This window comes from Pseudonaja textilis, chromosome 5, assembly GCF_049901715.1.
Source record: "Pseudonaja textilis isolate UNSWEBS1 chromosome 5, rPseTex1.2, whole genome shotgun sequence".
Classification (NCBI taxonomy): Eukaryota; Metazoa; Chordata; class Lepidosauria; order Squamata; family Elapidae; genus Pseudonaja; species Pseudonaja textilis.
The window spans coordinates 70,193,922-70,214,634 of NC_141994.1; the positions used below are offsets into that span (position 1 = coordinate 70,193,922).

General features: G+C 44.4%; 1 protein-coding gene across 1 annotated transcript in view; it reads right to left on the reverse strand.

Moving 5' to 3' along the window:
• The window catches only part of LOC113450405 (store-operated calcium entry regulator STIMATE-like), a 38,323-nt gene extending 19,388 nt beyond the window's left edge, over positions 1 to 18,935 (reverse strand). Inside the window, exons 1-4 of the mRNA XM_087935320.1 lie at positions 18,692 to 18,935; positions 13,891 to 13,939; positions 12,503 to 12,598; positions 8,052 to 8,173 (exon numbers count right to left, since the gene is read on the reverse strand). Of these exons, the coding sequence (XP_087791446.1) occupies positions 8,052 to 8,173; positions 12,503 to 12,598; positions 13,891 to 13,939; positions 18,692 to 18,839 (415 nt within the window). The 5' untranslated portion in view covers positions 18,840 to 18,935. The remainder of the gene's footprint in view (positions 1 to 8,051; positions 8,174 to 12,502; positions 12,599 to 13,890; positions 13,940 to 18,691) is intronic.
• Positions 18,936 to 20,713: the final 1,778 nt, after the last annotated feature.

The following is a 20,713-nucleotide window of genomic DNA, read 5'->3' on the forward strand; positions in this document are numbered from 1 at the left end:
CTAAACTAAAAATCTATGCAATGGTTCTTAAAACTGTCTGATACACTTATATCCATCAGGAAGGGCATCTGACCAGCAAATGCTCAGTTCCATTCACTTGTCCCGATTCCATTCTGATGCAAGGCATTACAGAAAGTGATTTTAAAAGAAAATAAACTGACTTAAAAGTCCACACATACCAGAGCGTGGTATTCAGCAGGTTCTGACACGTTCTGGAGAACCAGTAGTGGAAATTTTGAGTAGTTCGGAGAACTGGTAAATACCACCTCTGGCTGGCTCCGCCTCCATCTATTCTTTGCCCTCCGACTCCCAGCTGGTCAGCTAGGTCTTCTTTTGTTGCCCTGCACAGGAGAACGGAGCTGGAAAGCAGGTTAGTGGGGTGGGGAGGGAATGGGGATTTTGCAGTATCCTCCCCCTGTCATGCCCACCAAGCCACATGCGCCACGCCACGCCCGCCATGCCACACCCACAGAACCAGTAGTAAAAACATTTGAATCCCACCACTGCTTATATCCCATTTCTTGAACTCAAATGTCACCATCCCCACACAGATACCCCCTGAGAGTCGTTTTGCACAAGTATCTCAGCAGCAGCACTCACAACTGTTACTCACAAACAAGTCATTACAAAGCTAACCGCCCAGGTACGCCAAATTACACCCATTTCGAAGCAACCACTCTTGGGTGTGTTTGCTAAGACTCGACGCCAAGTTGATAGCATATAATTGAGAGGTCTCCTGTAGCTAGGCTGGTATTTGGTTTATGCATAATACTGCAAGGGTGGGACTGCAAAATAGAACCAAGTAATAGGAAATGTAGAAGCTAAAGAGCTCTGGGACTTTGGAATTCAAACAGACCTGCACCAGACTTAACAATTGTTGATAAGAAAGACAACAACAACAATAAAGTCTGGGATAAAGTCTGGCAGACAGGAGAGGAGAGGAGAGAGGAGAGGAGAGGAGAGGAGAGGAGAGGAGAGGAGAAGAGAAGAGAAGAGAAGAGAAGAGAAGAGAAGAGAAGAGAAGAGAAGAGAAGATTCTGGATTCTATGTTCATCCGAACTCTTTTTCAATAATTTGAAAAGGCAGCAGGAAGTCACTATGTCCTAGTTGTCATGCGGTTTGGCTACTACTGTGGGAGTCCTTGCTGTTCTCTGAGCTTGGTGGCTTTCTTGCACACATCTCATGATCCAACTAGGTAACACCATCAGTGTTACTACACTGATGTTGTTGTGGCCCTCCATTGGCCATTGGAGCTGGCAGCTTATACTTATACCTATTATCTTGAAAGCAATTGACAAATCAAATAAATAAAAATAAATAAACATGCGTATGGGCGAACGCTGGAAACAAAGCGTGGAAATATTTCCAGTGGACGGTTCCTCTCTGAGTTTGGCGTCCTTCCCAAGTGTGTGTTATCTGTGGACGTCCTCCAGCCCTTATCTTGCCTGGTTTGTGTTGCTTTTTTCTTTCTTCTTGTAACTGTTTGTGTGGGAGTTTTTTGTCTTCTGTCAAAAATATTCGAAGCTTGGAAGCAAAGTGAAGGAATAAAAGGGGCTTCACCTGTTTTCTATTACTGTGTTTGTTTTGTATCCCACCCTGGATCATCACAGATTAAAGGATCTGATTGCTACCTGTAAGTATAATTTGGGAATTGAAGCCCCCCACTCATCTTAAAATTGTCAAAGTTGAGAAAAACTGCATTCGAGTTTCCAGGTACGATGTTGCAATGCCTCAGCTGTCCTCCATCTGAACACTAAAATTATTTTAAATCTGTCTTGATTTCAAGTCCCCAAGAAAAGACTATGCATTTTCTTCAATTTTTTTTTTTAGAATCTGGGTAAAATCAATCTTCTCAAAAAATTTGCTCACGGGGGGAGTGGGGAGGGAAATTGCATTAATCTTGACAGCTCTGAGGAAAAGACCAGCGACTGACCATTTTTACATTGCTTTTATGAAAGAAAAAGAAAAAAAATCAGAGCTGAAAAGGTCACTTCCATTTAAAGAGAAAATATTTCGCTTGCCGCTTGGATGCACGGAGAATATATTAGAGATTTATTATTCCCTTGAAGTACATGAGAACAGAATATGAATTACTGGATTTTCCCAGCCTGGCACCCTCCCAGCATGGTGGAGACTGTTTTCAATCCAACCAACCTGATGCAAGGCTCTGAAATGCTGCGTTTAAATCCTCCCTGAACTGTGGAACACTTGAGTTGGAGGTTCATACAACATGTTAACCTCTACATCAGGGTTCACAAATCAATCTCTATGTTCCCACGACATACCTTGCCAAAATAAAATGGCTTGCTTCGTTCAACATGCGAAGATGGTGGCTGAATTTCCATGACACCCTGAAAATCAGGGTGAAGAAACTCAACTGAAGAAGCTTCTTGGATGAGAAGTGAAACGTCTTCAAAGAAAAACCAGAAAGTCCAGTTGCCTCTTGAAAAAAAAAAAACCTTTGGGACAACCAGGACCTGGATGATTTGAAAATCTCCATAAAGTAACAGATAATCAGAGTTGGAAGGGACCTTGTAGGTCATCTAGTCCAACCCCCCGCCCAAGCAGGAGATCCTACACCATTTCTGACAAAATGGCAGTCGAATCTCTTCTTGAAAGGTAAAGGTTCCCCTCGCACATATGTGCTCATCATTTCCAGGTCTAGGGGGCGGTGCTCAAGAGCCAGAGCTGTCCAAAGACGTCTCCATGGTCATGTGGCCGGCAGGACTAAACGCCGAAGGCTCACGTAACACTGTTCCCTTCCCACCAAAGGGGTCCCTATTTTTCTACTTGCATGTTTACGTGCTTTCGAACTGCTAGGTTGGCAGAAGCTGGGACAAGGAACGGGGAGCTCACTCCATTACGCGGCGTGCTAGGGATTCGAACCATCGAACTGCCGACCTTTCTGATCGACAAGCTCAGCGTCTTAGCCACTGAGCCACCACGTCCCTGAAACTCAGTGCATCCAAATATTTCAACTAGACTAGCATGCTAGGTAAATACAGCCACGGGTGGAAATTATTAAATTCCAGCTCAACTCTGAACAACAAACATTTCAAAAAATAAGCGTACGGTTAGACAAAAGGCCACAAATCTCTGATGACACGCTGGCAAGCACACACTAGGAACAGGCTCCTCCTGGTCCTCTCCCTCGCTGCTGTCAGATTCTGGAGGCTCCAGAGTCTGCACATAACTCAGATGGCCTTGGCCCCATCTCTGCATCGGATGCAGGACCCTCGTCCGAGCCTTCCCCAGACTCCATGGCCGGCCCATGTGCCTCCCCACTGTCCGACTCTGCTGCCAGGTCTGCAGGCTGCCGCCAGACCACAACAACCAGGAGACGGTGAATTCTAGTCCTGCCTTAAGCATGAAAGCCGGCTGGGTGACTTTGGGATAGTCACTCTGCCTTATCCCAAACTGCCTCCTAGGGTGGCTCTTGTGGGGAAAATCTGAAGGGAAAGGAGTGTTTATGTACATTTGCCACATTGAGTAACATAGAAAGAAATAAAGGTGGGATTTAAAACAATCTAATACGTTTTTTTTTAAAAGGAAGGGGAAATCCAGCCAACGATCTCTCTGCCTATCAAAAATGCCAGAACTATTTTTTATAGAATAGGTAAGCTGCTCAAGTATTGCACTCCTTTCCTGTCTCTTCTTTTCTTTTTTCTTTCCTTCCTTTCCTTTCCTTTCCCTTCCTTTCCTTCTTCCTTTCCTTCTGCCTTCCCTTCCTCCTTTCCTTTCCTCTCCCTCTCCCTCCTCTCCTTCTCCTTCTCCTTTCCCTTCCTCTTTTCCTTTCCTCTCCCTCTCCCTCTTCTCCTTCTCCCTTCCCTTTCTCCTTTCCTTTACTCTCTCTTCCCTTCCTTTCTTTTTTCTCCCTTCTTCCTTTCCTTTCCTTAACTTCCCTTCCCATCCTTCTCTTTCTGCTTTCCCTCCCCTCCCCTCCCCTCCACTCTCCTCTCCTCTCTCTCTCCTCCTCCTCCTCTCCTCTCCTCTCCTCTCCTCTCCTCTCCTCTCCTCTCCTCTCCCCTCTCCTTTCCTTTCCTTTCCTTTCCTTTCCTTTCCTTTCCTGTCTGTTCTTTTCCTTTTCTCTTTTCTCTCCTCTCTTGGAATGGCATGCTTAATTTAATAACCAAATGATCGTAACCCACATCCTGGTTGTTTGCAAGCCATTAAACCAAAAGCGAGACTAATAGATGGACGGGCCTCCGGCAAACCCATCCAGAGTTAACTCCAAACCTGGCTTAAGTATTGTGCAAATGCAGCTAGGCTACCAGGTCTTTCTCTCAGTAGCTTCCTTGTCTTGTTTGAACACACTGTCCTTTGCAATGGGGGTGCGGGGAGGCAGCTGTGTTTTCACCGAGGCCAGGTTGCTTCCTTCTCACAAACCACGCGTGCTTCCCCCAAAAGCCCCACCGAGATTCTTCGGCGGTGGGAGTGGGAAGTCTCCTCCTTCCTCGCCACTCCAAGCAAATCCAGGAGCTCGCTTGGCCACCAGCTCTGCCAAACCCCTGCAGTTGTGATGGAAATGTTTTTGACATCACCATGACAATGCCGTCCCGCCCTCGGCTCCCGGCTCAGCCGAGGGAAGAAAAAGAGACAGGCTGCCCACTGTTGAGACCGACGGCACCTTTGCCCCCACTGCCACAGCCCCCCTGGGCCAGGAGATCACAAAAAGTCAGAGTTCATGGCCTACCAAGGGAGCATTTTCCAAGTCTAAGGACCGTCTCTTTTGGAGAAGGCTCCGTTGCTCGGGAATGCCGACCCAAGAGAGTATTTATAGATCAGGGTTGAACCGTGGGGTCCTTGGTGTTCTCCAAGCTTGGTCGTTTTCTTGCAGGTGTTTTATTACACAAATAGGTAACACTGCCAGTGCAGTGAGCACTGATGATGTTACCTAGTTTGGTCATGAAACGTCTTCAAGAAAACAGCCAAGTTCAAAGAACCCTAGGGATCCCACAGTCCTTATCCTCCTCCTCCTCCTCCTTCTCCTCCCTACCTCTATCCATCCATCCATTTCTCTCCTCCTCCAACCCCGCGCTTTTCTAGCACTGATGACGTTACTTAGTTTGGTCATGAAACGTCTGCAAGAAAACAGTCAAGTTCAAAGAACACTAGGGATCCCACAGTCCTCCTCCTCCCTGCCTCCATCCATCCATCCATCCATCCATCCATCCATTTCTCCTCCTCCTCCTCCTCCAACCCCACTCATTTCTAGCACTGATGACGTTACCTAGTTTGGTACTGAAATGTCTGCAAGAAAACAACCAAGCTCAGAGAACATCAAGGAACCCACAGTTCTCCTCCTCCTCCCTAGCTCCATCCATCCATTTTTCTTCTTCCTCCTCCTCCTCACCTCCATCCATCCATCCCTACTTTTCTTCCTTCTCAATCCATTCCTCCTACCTCCATCCATATATCCATCCATCTATCCATCTATCTATCCCTCCTCCTGCTCCTCCTCCTCCCAACGTCCATCCATCCATCCCTCCTTTTCCTCCTTCTCCATCCATTCCTCCTACCTCTATCCATCTATCCATCCATCCATCCATCTATCTATCCCTCCTTCTGCTCCTTCTCCTCCCAACTTCCATCCATCTATCCCTTCTCCTCCTCCTTCTCAATCCATTCCTCCTACCTCCATCCATCCATCCATCCATCCATCTATCCATCTATCTATCCATCCTCCTGCTCCTCCTCCTCCCTACCTTCATCCATCCATCCCTTCTCCTTCTTCTCGATCCATTCTTCCTCCTACCTCCATCCATCCATCTATCCGTCTATCTATCTGTCCTCCTCCTCTTCCTCCTCTTCCTCCTCCTGCCCATCTGTGGCCTTTTGCAACTGAAACGCTGCAGTCCTAAATAGCTACAGGTATTGAGTCCACAATAAAGCACAGAAGGAGTCACTTTCTAAACCTGGTGAAAATTCACTCAAAACTACACCATACACCAAAGAAAGACTAGGAAACTGTCCCAAGATTCTGTGGCCCCTTTCTGGCCAATTCTCTTGGTCAGAATTTTTAAAGAAAATTTAGACCTGCAAAATTATCCCTATTTGGTAGGAACTGCTGCCCCCTGGTGGGGATTTACTAGACTACGAATCCTGAAATACAAAATACTAAAGAAAAAATAAAAATGAAGGGAAGGAAAAAAGTGATTATACTTGATGACCTCCTCTGAAATTTAAAAAAGTAAGAAGTTAATTTTACTTAAATTTAAAAATAAAAAATAAAACTGTGTGTTGGCTCAACTTAAGCAGAACTACTTGTTCTAAAATTCCAAATCAGGAATGTTTGTAAATGGAAAATTGAAAGAACAATTTAACAACAATTTAGCAATTGATCCCAAAATGTTTACAAAGACATAGAGGAAAGCCTTGCAAATTCTGATCATGTGACCATGGGAATGGTGCCATGGTTGTGTGAAAAAACAGTCGTAAATAACTTTTTTCAGTTCCATTGTAACTTTTACCACAAACAGTCACTAAACAAATGATTGTAAGTTAAGGACAATCCGTACAGTCTCTTGAATCAGAATTTCAGTAAATGTACGCACAGGGACACAACGTAAGACAAAAAACCTTTTGCAAATCCTTTCGCCTAGTCTTAACGAAACTTCATTTTTATTATTTATTAATTGTGCAGTTTCTAGCCTGCACAATTACAGGCCTATATTTTTTTTAAAAAAATAATAACTTTGGACTTGGCTACAAATGTCGTCAGGATTTGAACACGGGGCACCCCGGCCTCACATAAGATTTTGCTGATATTTTTTTTTTTTTTATTTTACAATTAGCAAGAGACCTGTTTAAAAGACCAGCTCTCTCTAGCAGGCTCTCCGGGCATACGGTTTCAAATCAAACAGGATCCTTTTTTGCATTTTCAGTTTTTAGAGAAGCATCTGGCAATGTTTCCACAGCTAAGCAAAGACAATTTTTCTAAGTGAGCTTTGCCCTGTTTTAAGACTTTCCTTGCCACTGTTATTAAGTGAATCACTGCAGTTGTGAAGTTAGTAACACAGTTCAATGTATCCAGCTTCCCCAGCTGACTTTGCCTGTGCAAAGGGCACAAAAGGGGTTTTATTTATTTTATTTATTTATGTATTTTCTCAAGCGGTAATAACAGGTATAAGAATAAACATAGTTATGAATACATGAGATAGATACTTATAAGAAAAATAAAAAGAAACAATAGGACAGGGACGGTAGGCACGTTGGTGCGCTTATGCACGCCCCCTACAGACCTCTTAGGAAAGGGGTGAGGTCAATAGTAGACAGTCTAAGGTTAAAGTTTTTGGGGTTTGGGGAAGAAACCACAGAGTCAGGTAGAGTATTCCAGACATTGACCACTCTGTTGCTGAAGTCGTATTTCCTGCAATCAAGTTTGGTGCGGTTTACCTTGAGTTTGTATCTATTGTGTGCTCTTGTGTTGTTATGGTTGAAGCTGAAGTATTCATTGGCTGGTAGGACATTGCAATGTATGATTTTATATACCATACTTAGATCAGACCGAAGACGGTGTAATTCAAGGTTTTCTAGGTCTAGAATTTCAAGTCTGGTGGCATAAGGTATTCTACAACGAGTAGAGGAGTGGAGAACTCTTCTTGTGAAATATTTCTGGACTTTCTCAACCGTGCTAATATCAGATACGTAATGTGGGTTCCAGACGGATGAGCTGTATTCGAGTATTGGTCTAGCAAATGTTTTGTATGCTCTAGTTAGTAGAGTGATATTACCATGAATTGCGTGACCGCCGTAAATCTGAAACAGTTGCCAAAGCATCTAAATGTTGATCACGTGACAATGGGGATGTTACAATGGTCGTACGTGTGAAAAACGGTCATAAGTCTCTTTTTTTCAGTGCTGTTGTGCCTTTGGACGGTCGAGCTGTTGTAAGTTGAGGACTATCTATAAATTTAAGGCTGCAACTGAGTTCCATAATTAAAAGATTTCCCACCTTCCGTTGTTTTGTTTTGTTTTTCAACAGTTGCCTTGCAATCTCTGAAGAGGCTAATGAGGGCAAATTCGAAGCTGCAGGAGCAGCCGTGACTCACCGTACTCGCCAAAGACAAAGTTGGAGCACCGGCACCATGCCACGATCCGCGAGACTGTTTTCACTCCGAGCCAGATCAACAGCATTCCCAAAGTGGCATCCAAGATGAAGTTCATCAAATAACTGTGGCAGAACCAGGAGAGAAATGAGGAAAACTGAGCCAGTCTGGTCCAGGGGTGAAGGACCAGGCTAGGAACCAGGAGACGGTGAGTTCTAGTCCTGCCTTAGGCATAAAAGCCAGCCCAGTCTCTTTGGCTAATCACCAGGAGACTGTGAATTCTAGTCCTGTTTTAGGCATAAAAGCTGGCTGGGTGATTTTGGGCCCATCACCAGGAGACGGTGAGTTCTAGTCCTGCCTTAGGCATAAAAGCCAGCCCAGTCTCTTTGGCTAATCACCAGGATACTGTGAGTTCTAGTCCTGCTTTAGGCATAAAAGCCAGCCCAGTCTCTTTGGCTAATCACCAGGATACTGTGAGTTCTAGTCCTGCCTTAGGCATAAAAGCCAGCCCAGTCTCTTTGGCTAATCACCAGGAGACTGTGAATTCTAGTCCTGTTTTAGGCATAAAAGCTGGCTGGGTGATTTTGGGCCCATCATCAGGAGACGGTGAGTTCTAGTCCTGCCTTAGGCATAAAAGCCAGCCCAGTCTCTTTGGCTAATCACCAGGATACTGTGAGTTCTAGTCCTGCTTTAGGCATAAAAGCCAGCCCAGTCTCTTTGGCTAATCACCAGGATACTGTGAGTTCTAGTCCTGCCTTAGGCATAAAAGCCAGCCCAGTCTCTTTGGCTAATCACCAGGATACTGTGAGTTCTAGTCCTGCTTTAGGCATAAAAGCCAGCCCAGTCTCTTTGGCTAATCACCAGGATACTGTGAGTTCTAGTCCTGCCTTAGGCATAAAAGCCAGCCCAGTCTCTTTGGCTAATCACCAGGATACTGTGAGTTCTAGTCCTGCTTTAGGCATAAAAGCCAGCCCAGTCTCTTTGGCTAATCACCAGGATACTGTGAGTTCTAGTCCTGCTTTAGGCATAAAAGCCAGCCCAGTCTCTTTGGCTAATCACCAGGAGACTGTGAATTCTAGTCCTGCTTTAGGCATAAAAGGCAGCCCAGTCTCTTTGGCTAATCACCAGGATACTGTGAGTTCTAGTCCTGCCTTAGGCATAAAAGCCAGCCCAGTCTCTTTGGCTAATCACCAGGATACTGTGAGTTCTAGTCCTGCCTTAGGCATAAAAGCCAGCCCAGTCTCTTTGGCTAATCACCAGGATACTGTGAGTTCTAGTCCTGCCTTAGGCATAAAAGCCAGCCCAGTCTCTTTGGCTAATCACCAGGATACTGTGAGTTCTAGTCCTGCCTTAGGCATAAAAGCCAGCCCAGTCTCTTTGGCTAATCACCAGGATACTGTGAGTTCTAGTCCTGCCTTAGGCATAAAAGCCAGCCCAGTCTCTTTGGCTAATCACCAGGATACTGTGAGTTCTAGTCCTGCTTTAGGCATAAAAGCCAGCCCAGTCTCTTTGGCTAATCACCAGGATACTGTGAGTTCTAGTCCTGCCTTAGGCATAAAAGCCAGCCCAGTCTCTTTGGCTAATCACCAGGATACTGTGAGTTCTAGTCCTGCTTTAGGCATAAAAGCCAGCCCAGTCTCTTTGGCTAATCACCAGGATACTGTGAGTTCTAGTCCTGCCTTAGGCATAAAAGCCAGCCCAGTCTCTTTGGCTAATCACCAGGATACTGTGAGTTCTAGTCCTGCTTTAGGCATAAAAGCCAGCCCAGTCTCTTTGGCTAATCACCAGGATACTGTGAGTTCTAGTCCTGCCTTAGGCATAAAAGCCAGCCCAGTCTCTTTGGCTAATCACCAGGATACTGTGAGTTCTAGTCCTGCTTTAGGCATAAAAGCCAGCCCAGTCTCTTTGGCTAATCACCAGGATACTGTGAGTTCTAGTCCTGCCTTAGGCATAAAAGCCAGCCCAGTCTCTTTGGCTAATCACCAGGATACTGTGAGTTCTAGTCCTGCTTTAGGCATAAAAGCCAGCCCAGTCTCTTTGGCTAATCACCAGGATACTGTGAGTTCTAGTCCTGCCTTAGGCATAAAAGCCAGCCAGGTGACTCTGGGCCCATCACCAGGAGACGGTGAGTTCTAGTCCTGCATTAAGCATGAAAGCCAGCCCAGTCTCTTTGGCTAATCACCAGGATACTGTGAATTCTAGTCCTGCCTTAGGCATAAAAGCCAGCTGGGTGACTCTGGGCCCATCACCAGGAGACGGTGAGTTCTAGTCCTGCATTAAGCATGAAAGCCAGCCCAGTCTCTTTGGCTAATCACCAGGAGACTGTGAATTCTAGTCCTGTTTTAGGCATAAAAGCTGGCTGGATGATTTTGGACCCATCGCTAGGAGACTGTGAGTTCTAGCCCCGTGTTAGATATGAAAGCCAGCCAGGTAATTTTGGGTCAAACACCAGGAGACGGTGAGTTCTAATCCCACGATAAGGATGAAAGCTGGCTGGGTGATTTTGGGCCGGTCCCCATCTTTCATCCCAACCCACCTCACAGAGTGGTTGCTGTGGGCAAAATAGGAGGAAAAGGGAGCATTGGGCTTCTTTACCATCTTGCATTATTTATAAAAAAAATAATAATAAAAGCAAGCTACAGCTACATAAATAAAAAAATAAAATAAACATGTGAACTCAGTCACTTTGAGCTGCAACCAAAGAATGCTGTATAAATCCAATCAATACAAAGGCATGAAACCCAAGGAGGAAATTGACTATGGATTCTCGTTTGCTACAAAACCATGGTGTCTATATACCTGTGATGGCCTGGGGCATGGCACGAAGGCAACACAGCCAGAGAACAGGTATGAGTATTGACTCCAATTTTGCCCCCAACGTCCCGTTTACTCTCCGGCCTGGAGAAAAGCTCTCAAATGAACCTGCAACAGCCTCTGGCTGCAGATACTCCAGTCCAAATGCTGTAAGCAGAATGACAGCAATCAATCACTCCAGCAGGGCAAGATAGTGAGTCCAGTAATTCCAGCAAGGCAAGATAAGGACACCGAAGCACAGCAATCATTCAAACAGTCAGGAGGAAGACCAGGAATGCAGGCCACAACTCTCAACACTGGATGAATTCAGCGTTTGTTCCTGACAAACGCCCCTCCATACTGCCTCTCCTTTAAACTCCATCTCCAGGTGTGCCTTGTGAAGGGAATCAGGGCCCTTTCCTTCCTCGTAAGCCACGCCACCCACATTGCTCCCTTCTGCGTTCTTCCCTGTGCGCCCTAGGGGTTGGGCCTTGGTGATCTTCATCTAAACACCACCTCCCTTGTTCTACCTTTTCCCTGCTCTGCCCAGCCAGACTTTGCTGTTCCCCAGTTTCCTCCAAAGCCAACGGAGCCACTCTCCCATTTTCAGTCAGCCTGTTCGTCTTACCCCTTGGATTCAGACTCCAATGGGAGCATGACCCCGCTATTTCAGAGATGGTATGCAACAGGTTCTGACCAGTTCTGGAGAACCGGTAGCGGAAATTTTGAGTAGTTTGGAGAACCGGCAAATCCCGCCTCTGACGGGCTCCACCCCCATCTATTCTCTGTCTCCTGAGTCCCAGCTGTGAGTTCTAGTTCCACTTTAGCCAGGAAAGCCAGCTGGGTGACTTTGGGCCAATCACCAGGAGACCAGAAGTTCTAGTCCCACTTTAGCCAGGAAAGCCAACTGGCTGACTTTTGGCCAGTCCCTCTCTATCTTACTCCAGCCCCTTTCAATCTAATTGTTGTGAGAAAAAAAGGAGGAAGAAGTTGTGTTGGATACGTTCGTCACCTTGAACTATTTGTAAAAGTAATGAAGGCAGGCTACACATAAATTAATTAAAATGAAATAATGTTCTGCTTTGGCTAAAGACAATTGCCTTCCTCATTGTTTGTTGCTAGGACTGTGGTTTTTTTTGTCCCTTCATGTTTTTAATCGGTACCGGAGGTGGTATTCAGAGGGTTCTGACCAGTTCTGCAGAACTGGTAGTGGAAATTTTGAGAGCCAGCAAATCCCACCTCTGACTGGCCCCGCCCCCTTTATTCTCTGCCTCCTGAGTCCCAGCTGATCGGCTGGGTCTCCTTTGGTTGCCCTGCACAGGAGAAGGGAGCTGGAAAGTAGGTTAGTGGGGTAGGGAGGGAATGCGGATTTTGCAGTAACCTTTCCCCAGGAGTGGGGAGGGAATGGGGATTTTACAGTATCCTTCCCCTGGCACGCCCACCAAAGCCACACCCACCAAAGCCACACCTACCAAAGCCACGCCCACCAAAGCCATGCTCACAGAACCAGTAGTAAAAAAATTTGAATCCCACCACTGCACTCTTTCCCTATTCAGATGCCAAAACAAACCGTGGTTTTCTGTGAACCAGGAATCTGGGAGGATAGAAGGGCTGTACTGGTTTTAAAGGCACAACTCTTTACGCACAAAAGCCAAACTCACAGAGAGCAGGGGTCCTTTTCCGTCAGGTCAGACAAGAAGACGTTGGCAAAGTGGACGAAGAGAGCGCCGATGGCTTGCTTGGAGGTGTCATAAAACCTGGATAGGATTTGGATTCAAGAGAGAACCGTACTTTAAAGACTTGTGGGGAGGGGACTTTGTTAATTCAACAGAACACAAAAGGAAAAAGACAGGCAGTCCCCGACTTACGACCACAACCGAGCCCAACATTTCCGTTCTTAAGTGAAACATTTGTCAAGGGAGCTTTGCCCCACGATACAACTTTGCTTGCCACTGTCGCTAAGTGAATTGCTGTAGTGGATAAGTTAGTAAACCACGGTTGTTAAGTGAATCTGGCTTCCCCCTTGACTTTGCTTGTAAGAAGGTCGCAAAAGGCGATCGTGGGACACTGCAATGGTCGTAAGTGTGAAAAACAGTCATAAGTCCATTTTTTTCAGTGCTGTTGTAACTTTGATCACTAAACGAATGGTTGTAAGTCAAGGGCTACCTGTACAGCTGTACATTTTAATTATTTAAAGAAAAAAAACTTCCTCAAACACAGGTGATTTCTAAAATTGCAGAATACATTCCCCAAGGTCATCCTTATTTTAGCTAAAATTCATTGCCAACTTTTCCAACAGAAAATAGAACTACCTCTCATCTTTCTATGTATATAAAAGCGAAATACCACTCACGGATCATCACAAAATCTCCAGAACCGTAAAGCCCGCAAACTTGAAACTTGGCACATATGTTTCTCTTGGCTCCTAGGTGCTCACTAAGAAAGGATTTTTCGAAATGACCATCAGAGCATTAGAATTTCATAGATTATTATTAACACGCTCTGATGCTAAGGAGTTCTACTCCCTCTCCCCACCTGAAAAGAAATCTCTTCCAAATGCAAAACACAAGCAGAGGAGAGGAGTTTCCATTTTAGTTTCACAGCACCCAGAGCTTTGGTACAGAACAGTTGAGCTAAGTCACGCCCAGGCTCCTTGCTGTCTCCTTCTTGCTCACACAGCAAATACTGCTTCAGTTTCCAAACAGCCCTCAACTCTCTCACACACTGACAGGACGCTAGCCAGATGAAGACCGATGGATGCTGGTAGGCAGAGGCAGAATTTCTTTTTCCTTATTTTCCTCCCCCAAAACTAAGCCTGACCACATAGTTTCGTAGCAAAGCACAGATATCCAGCTAGTATTTATATATCTATATCTTTATATCCATTTCAATATTTATATCTATATCTATATCCATCTCTCTCCCCCTCCACATTCTGTCTATAACCATATTCTCTATATCTATCCAATCTATTCATCCATCAATCATCTATCAATCATATCTCTCTCTCTCTCTCTCTCTCTCTCTCTCTCTCTCTCTCTCATCCTACCATATTCTCCAAGATCGTCTCTCTTCTTTGGGTTCCTTAAATCGTTTTACTGTGGGAAAAAAAATATTTATACTTTTTTGGGGGAAAACATAATAAATGACAATATGTATTTAACAACAATCTGGCTGGTTGATCTTTAAATATGTTGCATTCAGGGTGTTTAACTTGATATTCCTTATTTAGGTCATGTGGCCTTCCGGAGGCCCAGGATTCGAGACGAATTATTTCCACTCTCCTGCCCACCTAGCAGTCCAAAAGCGTGCAAATGCAAGTAGATAAATAGGAACCACTTTGGTGGGGAGGTAACCTACAAGCCAAAAATTCTGTTTTTCTCTTTCAAAACCTGTCAACTTCCTGGCTAGGAAAAAAAAAAAACAGAGCCTGTACCTGGTGGAATTTCTGGTTTTGCTTAAAAAGGGGTTGTGGGTGGGGGAGATTAATGACATCATGAAGAGGTCGTTTTGCAGAAGACTCAAACCACACAACTAGTGTCATGTGAACAATGAGGCACGTGACCTCAGAAAGGCTGTTCCCATTTCATTTTATGGGAGAAACTGGACACGGCTGAAAACGGAAAAGATTTTTGATGTCTGGAAAAAAATCTAGTGCAGCAGGGAAGGGGTCAATGCATTGCTCCCGTTATACTGCGAGACAAGTGGCGTATAAATGTAATAAGGGATGGGATAGAATAGGAGAAGAGAAGAGAAGAGAAGAGAAGAGAAGAGAAGAGAAGAGAAGAGTAGAGTAGAGTAGAGTAGAGTAGAGTAGAGTAGAGTAGAGTAGAGTAGAGAATATTAGAATGAAATAGAATAGGAATAGAGAATATGGATAGAGAATAGAATAGAACAGAATAGAATAGAATAGGAATAGAGAATAGAATAGTAATAATACAGAATAGAATAGAATAGAATAGAATAGAATAGAATAGAATAGAATAGAATAGAATAGAATAGAATAGAATAGTAATATAGAATAGAGTAGAAAATTAGAATAGAATAGGAATATAGAACAGGAAAATAGAATAGGAATAGAGAATGGAAAAGAAAATTAGAATAGAATAGAATAGAATAGAATAGAATAGAATAGAATAGAATAGAACAGAACAGAACGAAGGAAGGAAGGAAGGAAGGAGTAGAGTAGAGTAGAGTAGAGTAGAGTAGAAGAGAAGAGAAGATTAGAATGGAATAGAATAGGAATAGAAAATATGAATAGAGAATAGAATAGAATAGAATAGAATAGGAATAGAGAATAGAATAGTAATAATACAGAATAGAATGGAAGGAAGGAAGGAAGGAAGGAAGGAAGGAAGGAAGGAAGGAAGGAAGGAAGGAAGGAAGGAAGGAAGGAGTAGAGGTAGAGGAGAGGAGAGGAGAGGAGAAGAGAAGATTAGAATGGAATAGAATAGGAATAGAAAATATGAATAGAGAATAGAATAGAATAGAATAGAATAGAATAGAATAGAATAGAATAGAATAGGAATAGAGAATAGAGAATAGAGAATAGAGAATAGAATAGTAATAATACAGAATAGAATAGTAATAATACAGAACAGAACAGAACAGAACAGAACAGAACAGAATAGAATAGAATAGAATAGAATGGAATAGAAAGATGCTAATTCTCGTGTCCAGTTCATAGACTTTCTGGGCCTCCCTGGTAAGTCGTTGTGTGGGAACAAGATACATCTTTTGGTGTCCATCGGTACTGTTGTTGTTTAGCACCCTCACCACACCAAAGGGGCCCTGAACTTTACTTTGTCAATTCCGCCCCCCCCAAGGGAGGGAGGGGTGCTAAAAATTTCCAGACATGAAGCAGGCTGCAGGGCGTCTTCAGCCCAGCCCCGGGGACTACATATCCCCCCCTCCCGTCTCCCCCTCCCCTTTAGCTCAGCCTCTCCAGATGGCCAAGTGGGTGAAACAATGGCAAAAGACGCCAGAGCAGCTGCCCCACAGAAAACCCAGCATAGCCTCACGTTGCCAAGCCGAGATGCCAAATCTGGCAGGGAGGCCTAGGAAAGGAAGGCTGGGCCGAGAGGATGCGGAAGGAAAAAGTTTGTGGCTTTGGAGTTTTCGCTACGGATGGCCCCATAACAGCCACCCTGCCACAGAAAAGCCACACTGGATCTCTTTTTAAGACATTCAATCAAACAATAATTTGAAGCCTTAAAATCGTACACTGCCCAGAGTCCCTCTGTGAGGGAGAGAGGCAGTTCTTAAATATGATAGAGAGAGAGATTCATGGATAGATGGATGGATGGATGGATGGATGGACGGACGATAGAGATGTAGATACATAACTGTAGATAGACAGAGACAGAACTAGATACATGACGGTTAGACAGGCATAGCGATAGATAGATAGATAGATAGATAGATAGATAGATAGATAGATAGATAGATAGATAGATAGATAGATAGATAGATAGATATAGATAGACATATATAAATCGATGGATGGATGGATGGAGATAGATGATAGATAGATAGATAGATAGATAGATAGATAGATAGATAGATAGATAGAGAGATAGAGAGATAGATAGATAGATAGATATAGTTAGACATATATAGATCGATGGATGGATGGATGGAGATAGATGAAAGATAGATGATAGACAATAGAAGATAGATAGATAGATAGATAGATAGATAGATAGATAGATAGATAGATAGATAGATAGGATAAATGGATAGATGGATGGATGGATAGATGGATGATAGATAGATAGATAGATAGATAGATAGATAGATAGATAGATAGATAGATAGATAGAGATGAAATACAGATAGGATGGATGGATGGATGGATAGATAGATAGATAGATAGATAGATAGATAGATAGACAGACAGATAGATAGATGAGAGATACATGAAAGATGAAAAATAGATGATAGAAGATAGATACGATAGATATGATGGATGGATGGATCTATAGATGGATAGATAGATGAAAGATAGATAAATGATAGAAGAAAGATAGAAAGAGATAGAAAGATAGATAGGGATGAAGATAGAGGGAGGAGGGAGGCAGAGAGAGAGGGGGAGATAGACAAACAGGCAAACAGGTAGATAGAACCAAAAATACAAGATTCAATTTAAACAGTCAAGTTTCTAGATCTCATGACTACAGAAACAAGAATCACCCAAATTTCAAAAGTTTCTATTATTAGGAGTATTACCTGGAGGATTTGAGTGAGCAGTACTCACTCAAAACCTGATATTATTTTGATTATTTGTGCATTCTTTGCTTAAAGCAGAACAGGGTTTTTTTGGTTTTTAAATGCATGTCTAATTCGAACCCAATATAAAACTTTCAGATTGGGGTCCCTTCTTCCCCAGCATCTCTTCAGACCCAACAGGTGGGAAAAAAAATAGCAATGTAACGAGTAGGCAAGTCTCTAAGCTGCAGTGAGATATAAGGTAGCTGGCTCTTCTTACCAACTCCTGGGACGGCTCTTTTGTCTGACAATATAATCACAGAAAAAGGCATCGGACTCCAAACTTGGCAACTTAAAAGTCTTGTAAACTTCAACTCCCAGAATTCTCCCAGAAGAAGACTTGAGTTATGGCAAACCAAAAAGAGTAGCAGTGAGGATTGGTGAAAGTTAAAGGAAAGAAAAAGAGTTTTCTCGGATTTAGAGAGGCTTTTCAAAAAAAACAAGCATTTAGCCTACCACGTTCCACCTGAAACATACAAAATGCCCCTAATTTTTTTTTTTACACAAAGTAGTCCTTGGGTGTCACTTTGCTCAGGTTCTCTGTCTCAGAAATTTGGAAAGATCTTTGGTTATTCCAGGCAAGGCAAATACTGTGCTCGGAAGATGGGCTGAACAGAAGGAAGCAGAAAGGGAGGAAGTTGGGACGAGGAGAGAAAGACAGGAGGAGGAGAAAGGAGGAGAGAAAGAAGGGAGAGAGAGAGAGAGAGAGATGAGAAAAAGGAGAAAAGAAAGGGAAGAAGCAAGAAAGACCAGAAAGAAGAAAAGGGAAAGGAAGGAATAAGGAGCAGAGAGAAAGAGAAAAAAAGAAACAAAAAGGAAAGAGAAAGGGAGAAGCGGAAGTAAAAAAAAAGACAAGAGAGAGAAAGAGAGAGAAAAGAAAATGAGGAAGATAAGGGAAGAAGCTAGAAAGACAGGAAGGAAGGAAGGAAGGAAGGAAGGAAGGAAGGAAGGAAGGAAGGAAGGAGGAAGGAGGGAGAAAGAAGCAATCAGGTAATGAGCAGGGAAGGAGAAAGGAAAGGGAAGAAGTGAGAAAGACGGGATGGGAGAAAGGAGAAGAGAAAGAAGGGAGAGAGAGAGAGAGATGAAAAAAGGAGAAAAGAAAGAAGCAAGAAAGACCAGAAAGAAGAAAAGGGAAAGGAAGGAATAAGGAGCAGAGAGAAAGAGAAAAAAAGAAACAAAAAGGAAAGAGAAAGGGAGAAGCAGAAGTAAAAAAAAAGACAAGAGAGAGAAAGAGAGAGAAAAGAAAATGAGGAAGATAAGGAAGAAGCTAGAAAGACAGGAAGGAAGGAAGGGAAGGAAGGAAGGAGAATGGAGCAAAGAGAAAGATGGAAAAAGAAACAAGGGAAGCCGAGAAAAAGGCAGGAAGGAGAAAAGAGAAAGGAAAGGAAAGGAAAGAGAAGGGAGGAAAGAAAAAGAGAGAAGCAAGGAAGAAAAGAGAAGGTAGGGCAAAGTTAAAGGAAAGGAAGAAGAAAGGAGCAAAGAGGAAGAAAGAAGGAGAAAAGAGAAGGAAAAGAAAAGAAGGAGAAAAGAAAAAGAAGCGAGGGAGAAAGGGGGCGAGAAAGGGGGAAAGCAAAGCCACTCACGCATCAGCGTGCTGAAGGCGACCAGGGCCAGCAGCGCCTGGACAAAGACCCCGAAGCGGTTGAGCAGCGCCCCGGGGCCGCAGCCCTGCGGGCGGATCCTGACGCGCGTCAAGTTGGGCGCCGGGAGCTCGTCGGAAAGCAGCAGCATCCCGGACCGAAGGCGAGCCCAGAGCCGCGCAGCAGCAGCAGCAGCAGCAGCAGCAACCTCAATGCTTCCTTCCCGGCTCAGACGCAGCTGCGGGCGCGGGACTCACGCACCGGGGAGGCTCAAACTAGACCCGCTTCCTCGGGGAGGGGCTAGGAATAACGCTTCTCCCCCACCCACCCCCCCGGGAGGGCGCGGCTCGGAGGGAGGCGGCCCCGCCCGCGGCGCAGCAAGAGTTGGGGCTTGTAGGATCGCGCGCGGGGGGAAGAGGGGGGAGAGGCACGCAGGGGTCCCAGGCTGCTTTCAAGCCAAGCCGCGAAATTTGGCTGGGTGGTTCCCCACGACAGAATCAGAATTCGAATCGAGCTGGAAGGGACCTTGGAGGTCTTCTAGTCCAACCCCCTGCTCAAGCGGGAGACCCCTATTCCGGGGGTCTTCAACTTGACAGCTTTAAGACTTGTGGACTTCAACTCCCAGAATTTCTCCTCCAGTCATGTTAGCTCAGGAATTCTGGGAGTTGGAGTCCACAAGTCTTAAAGCTGTCAAGTTTGAAGAGCCTTGATCGATCGATCTATCTATCTATCTATCTATCTATCTATCTATCTATCTATCTATCTATCTATCCATCCATCCATCCATCCATCCTATCTCTATTCTACCCCCTCTCTCTCTCTCTCTCTCTTTCTCTCCATCCATCCTATCTTTCTCTCTCTCCCCCTCTCTCTATTCTATCTCTCTTTCTATCTATTCTACCTCTTTCTCTCTATCTCTTCTACATCTCTTTCTCTACTCTATCTATTTTTCTCTCTCTCCCCCCCCTTCTATCATTCTATCTTTCTCTCTATCCTACCTCTCTTTATCTATTCCAGGGGTGTTCAAACTTGACAGCTTTAAGACTTGTGGACTTCAACTCCCAGAATTCCTCCTCTAGTCATGTAACTCAGGAATTCTGGGAGTTGAAGTCCACAAGTCTTAAACTTGGCAACTTTGAAGACCCTTGCCCTATACCAATTCAGACAGGTTTGTCCAGTCTTCTTTAAAAACCTCCAGTGTTGGAGCACCCACAACTTCTGGTGGCAAGGTGTTCCACTGGTTATTTGTCCTCACAGTTAGGAAGTTCCTCCTTAATTCCTGATTGCTTCTCTCCTTGATTAGCTTCCATACGTTGCTTTTTTTTTTTCTTGCTTTCTGGCGCTTTAGCTCCCTCTTCTTTCGGGCAGCCCCCCAAATACTGGAAGGCTGCTATCATGTCTCCCCCAGTCTCTAGAGCAGCCAAACCTAAATCCTGCAACCATTCTTGATATGTGTTAGTCTCCGGGCCTTTCATCATCTTAGTTGCTCTTCTTTAGACTCTTTGTACATTTTTATAAGCCTTATACAGCTTTGTATATGATCAAATGAACCACTGACCAAATCACGGTTTATTATTCATTGTTTATTATACAGTCTGGCTCCCAATGCCTGGGACTGGTGTGGGTTTTTCGCTCTGCCCACCCGCCCGCCCACCCATTTCGATTTGGATTTGAATTTGGGGACTCCCATCTACAGAGTCTTGCATGCTGCGAAACGTCTTGCAAAGAGAATTTTAAAAAGGGGAAATTCAGTCTCCACAGACCTACGTAATTGATTGGATCACTTTCTGATGGCTCAGAGTTTTTCCAGATGTGCTGGGGAAAGGAAACGGGAGAATGTGCCGGTGAAACCACTGATGGATCCTCCATATGGAGAGGAAATATAGCTCTGGATCTGGAAAAGGGGATTACATTATCCCAGCAGAGGGGTTTACTAGACGTTTGGAGAGGAATGGGTCCTGGGGGCTGCCTGAGCTTAATTGTCTTCTTGGAGACATTTCATGACCCAACTAGGTAACACCATCA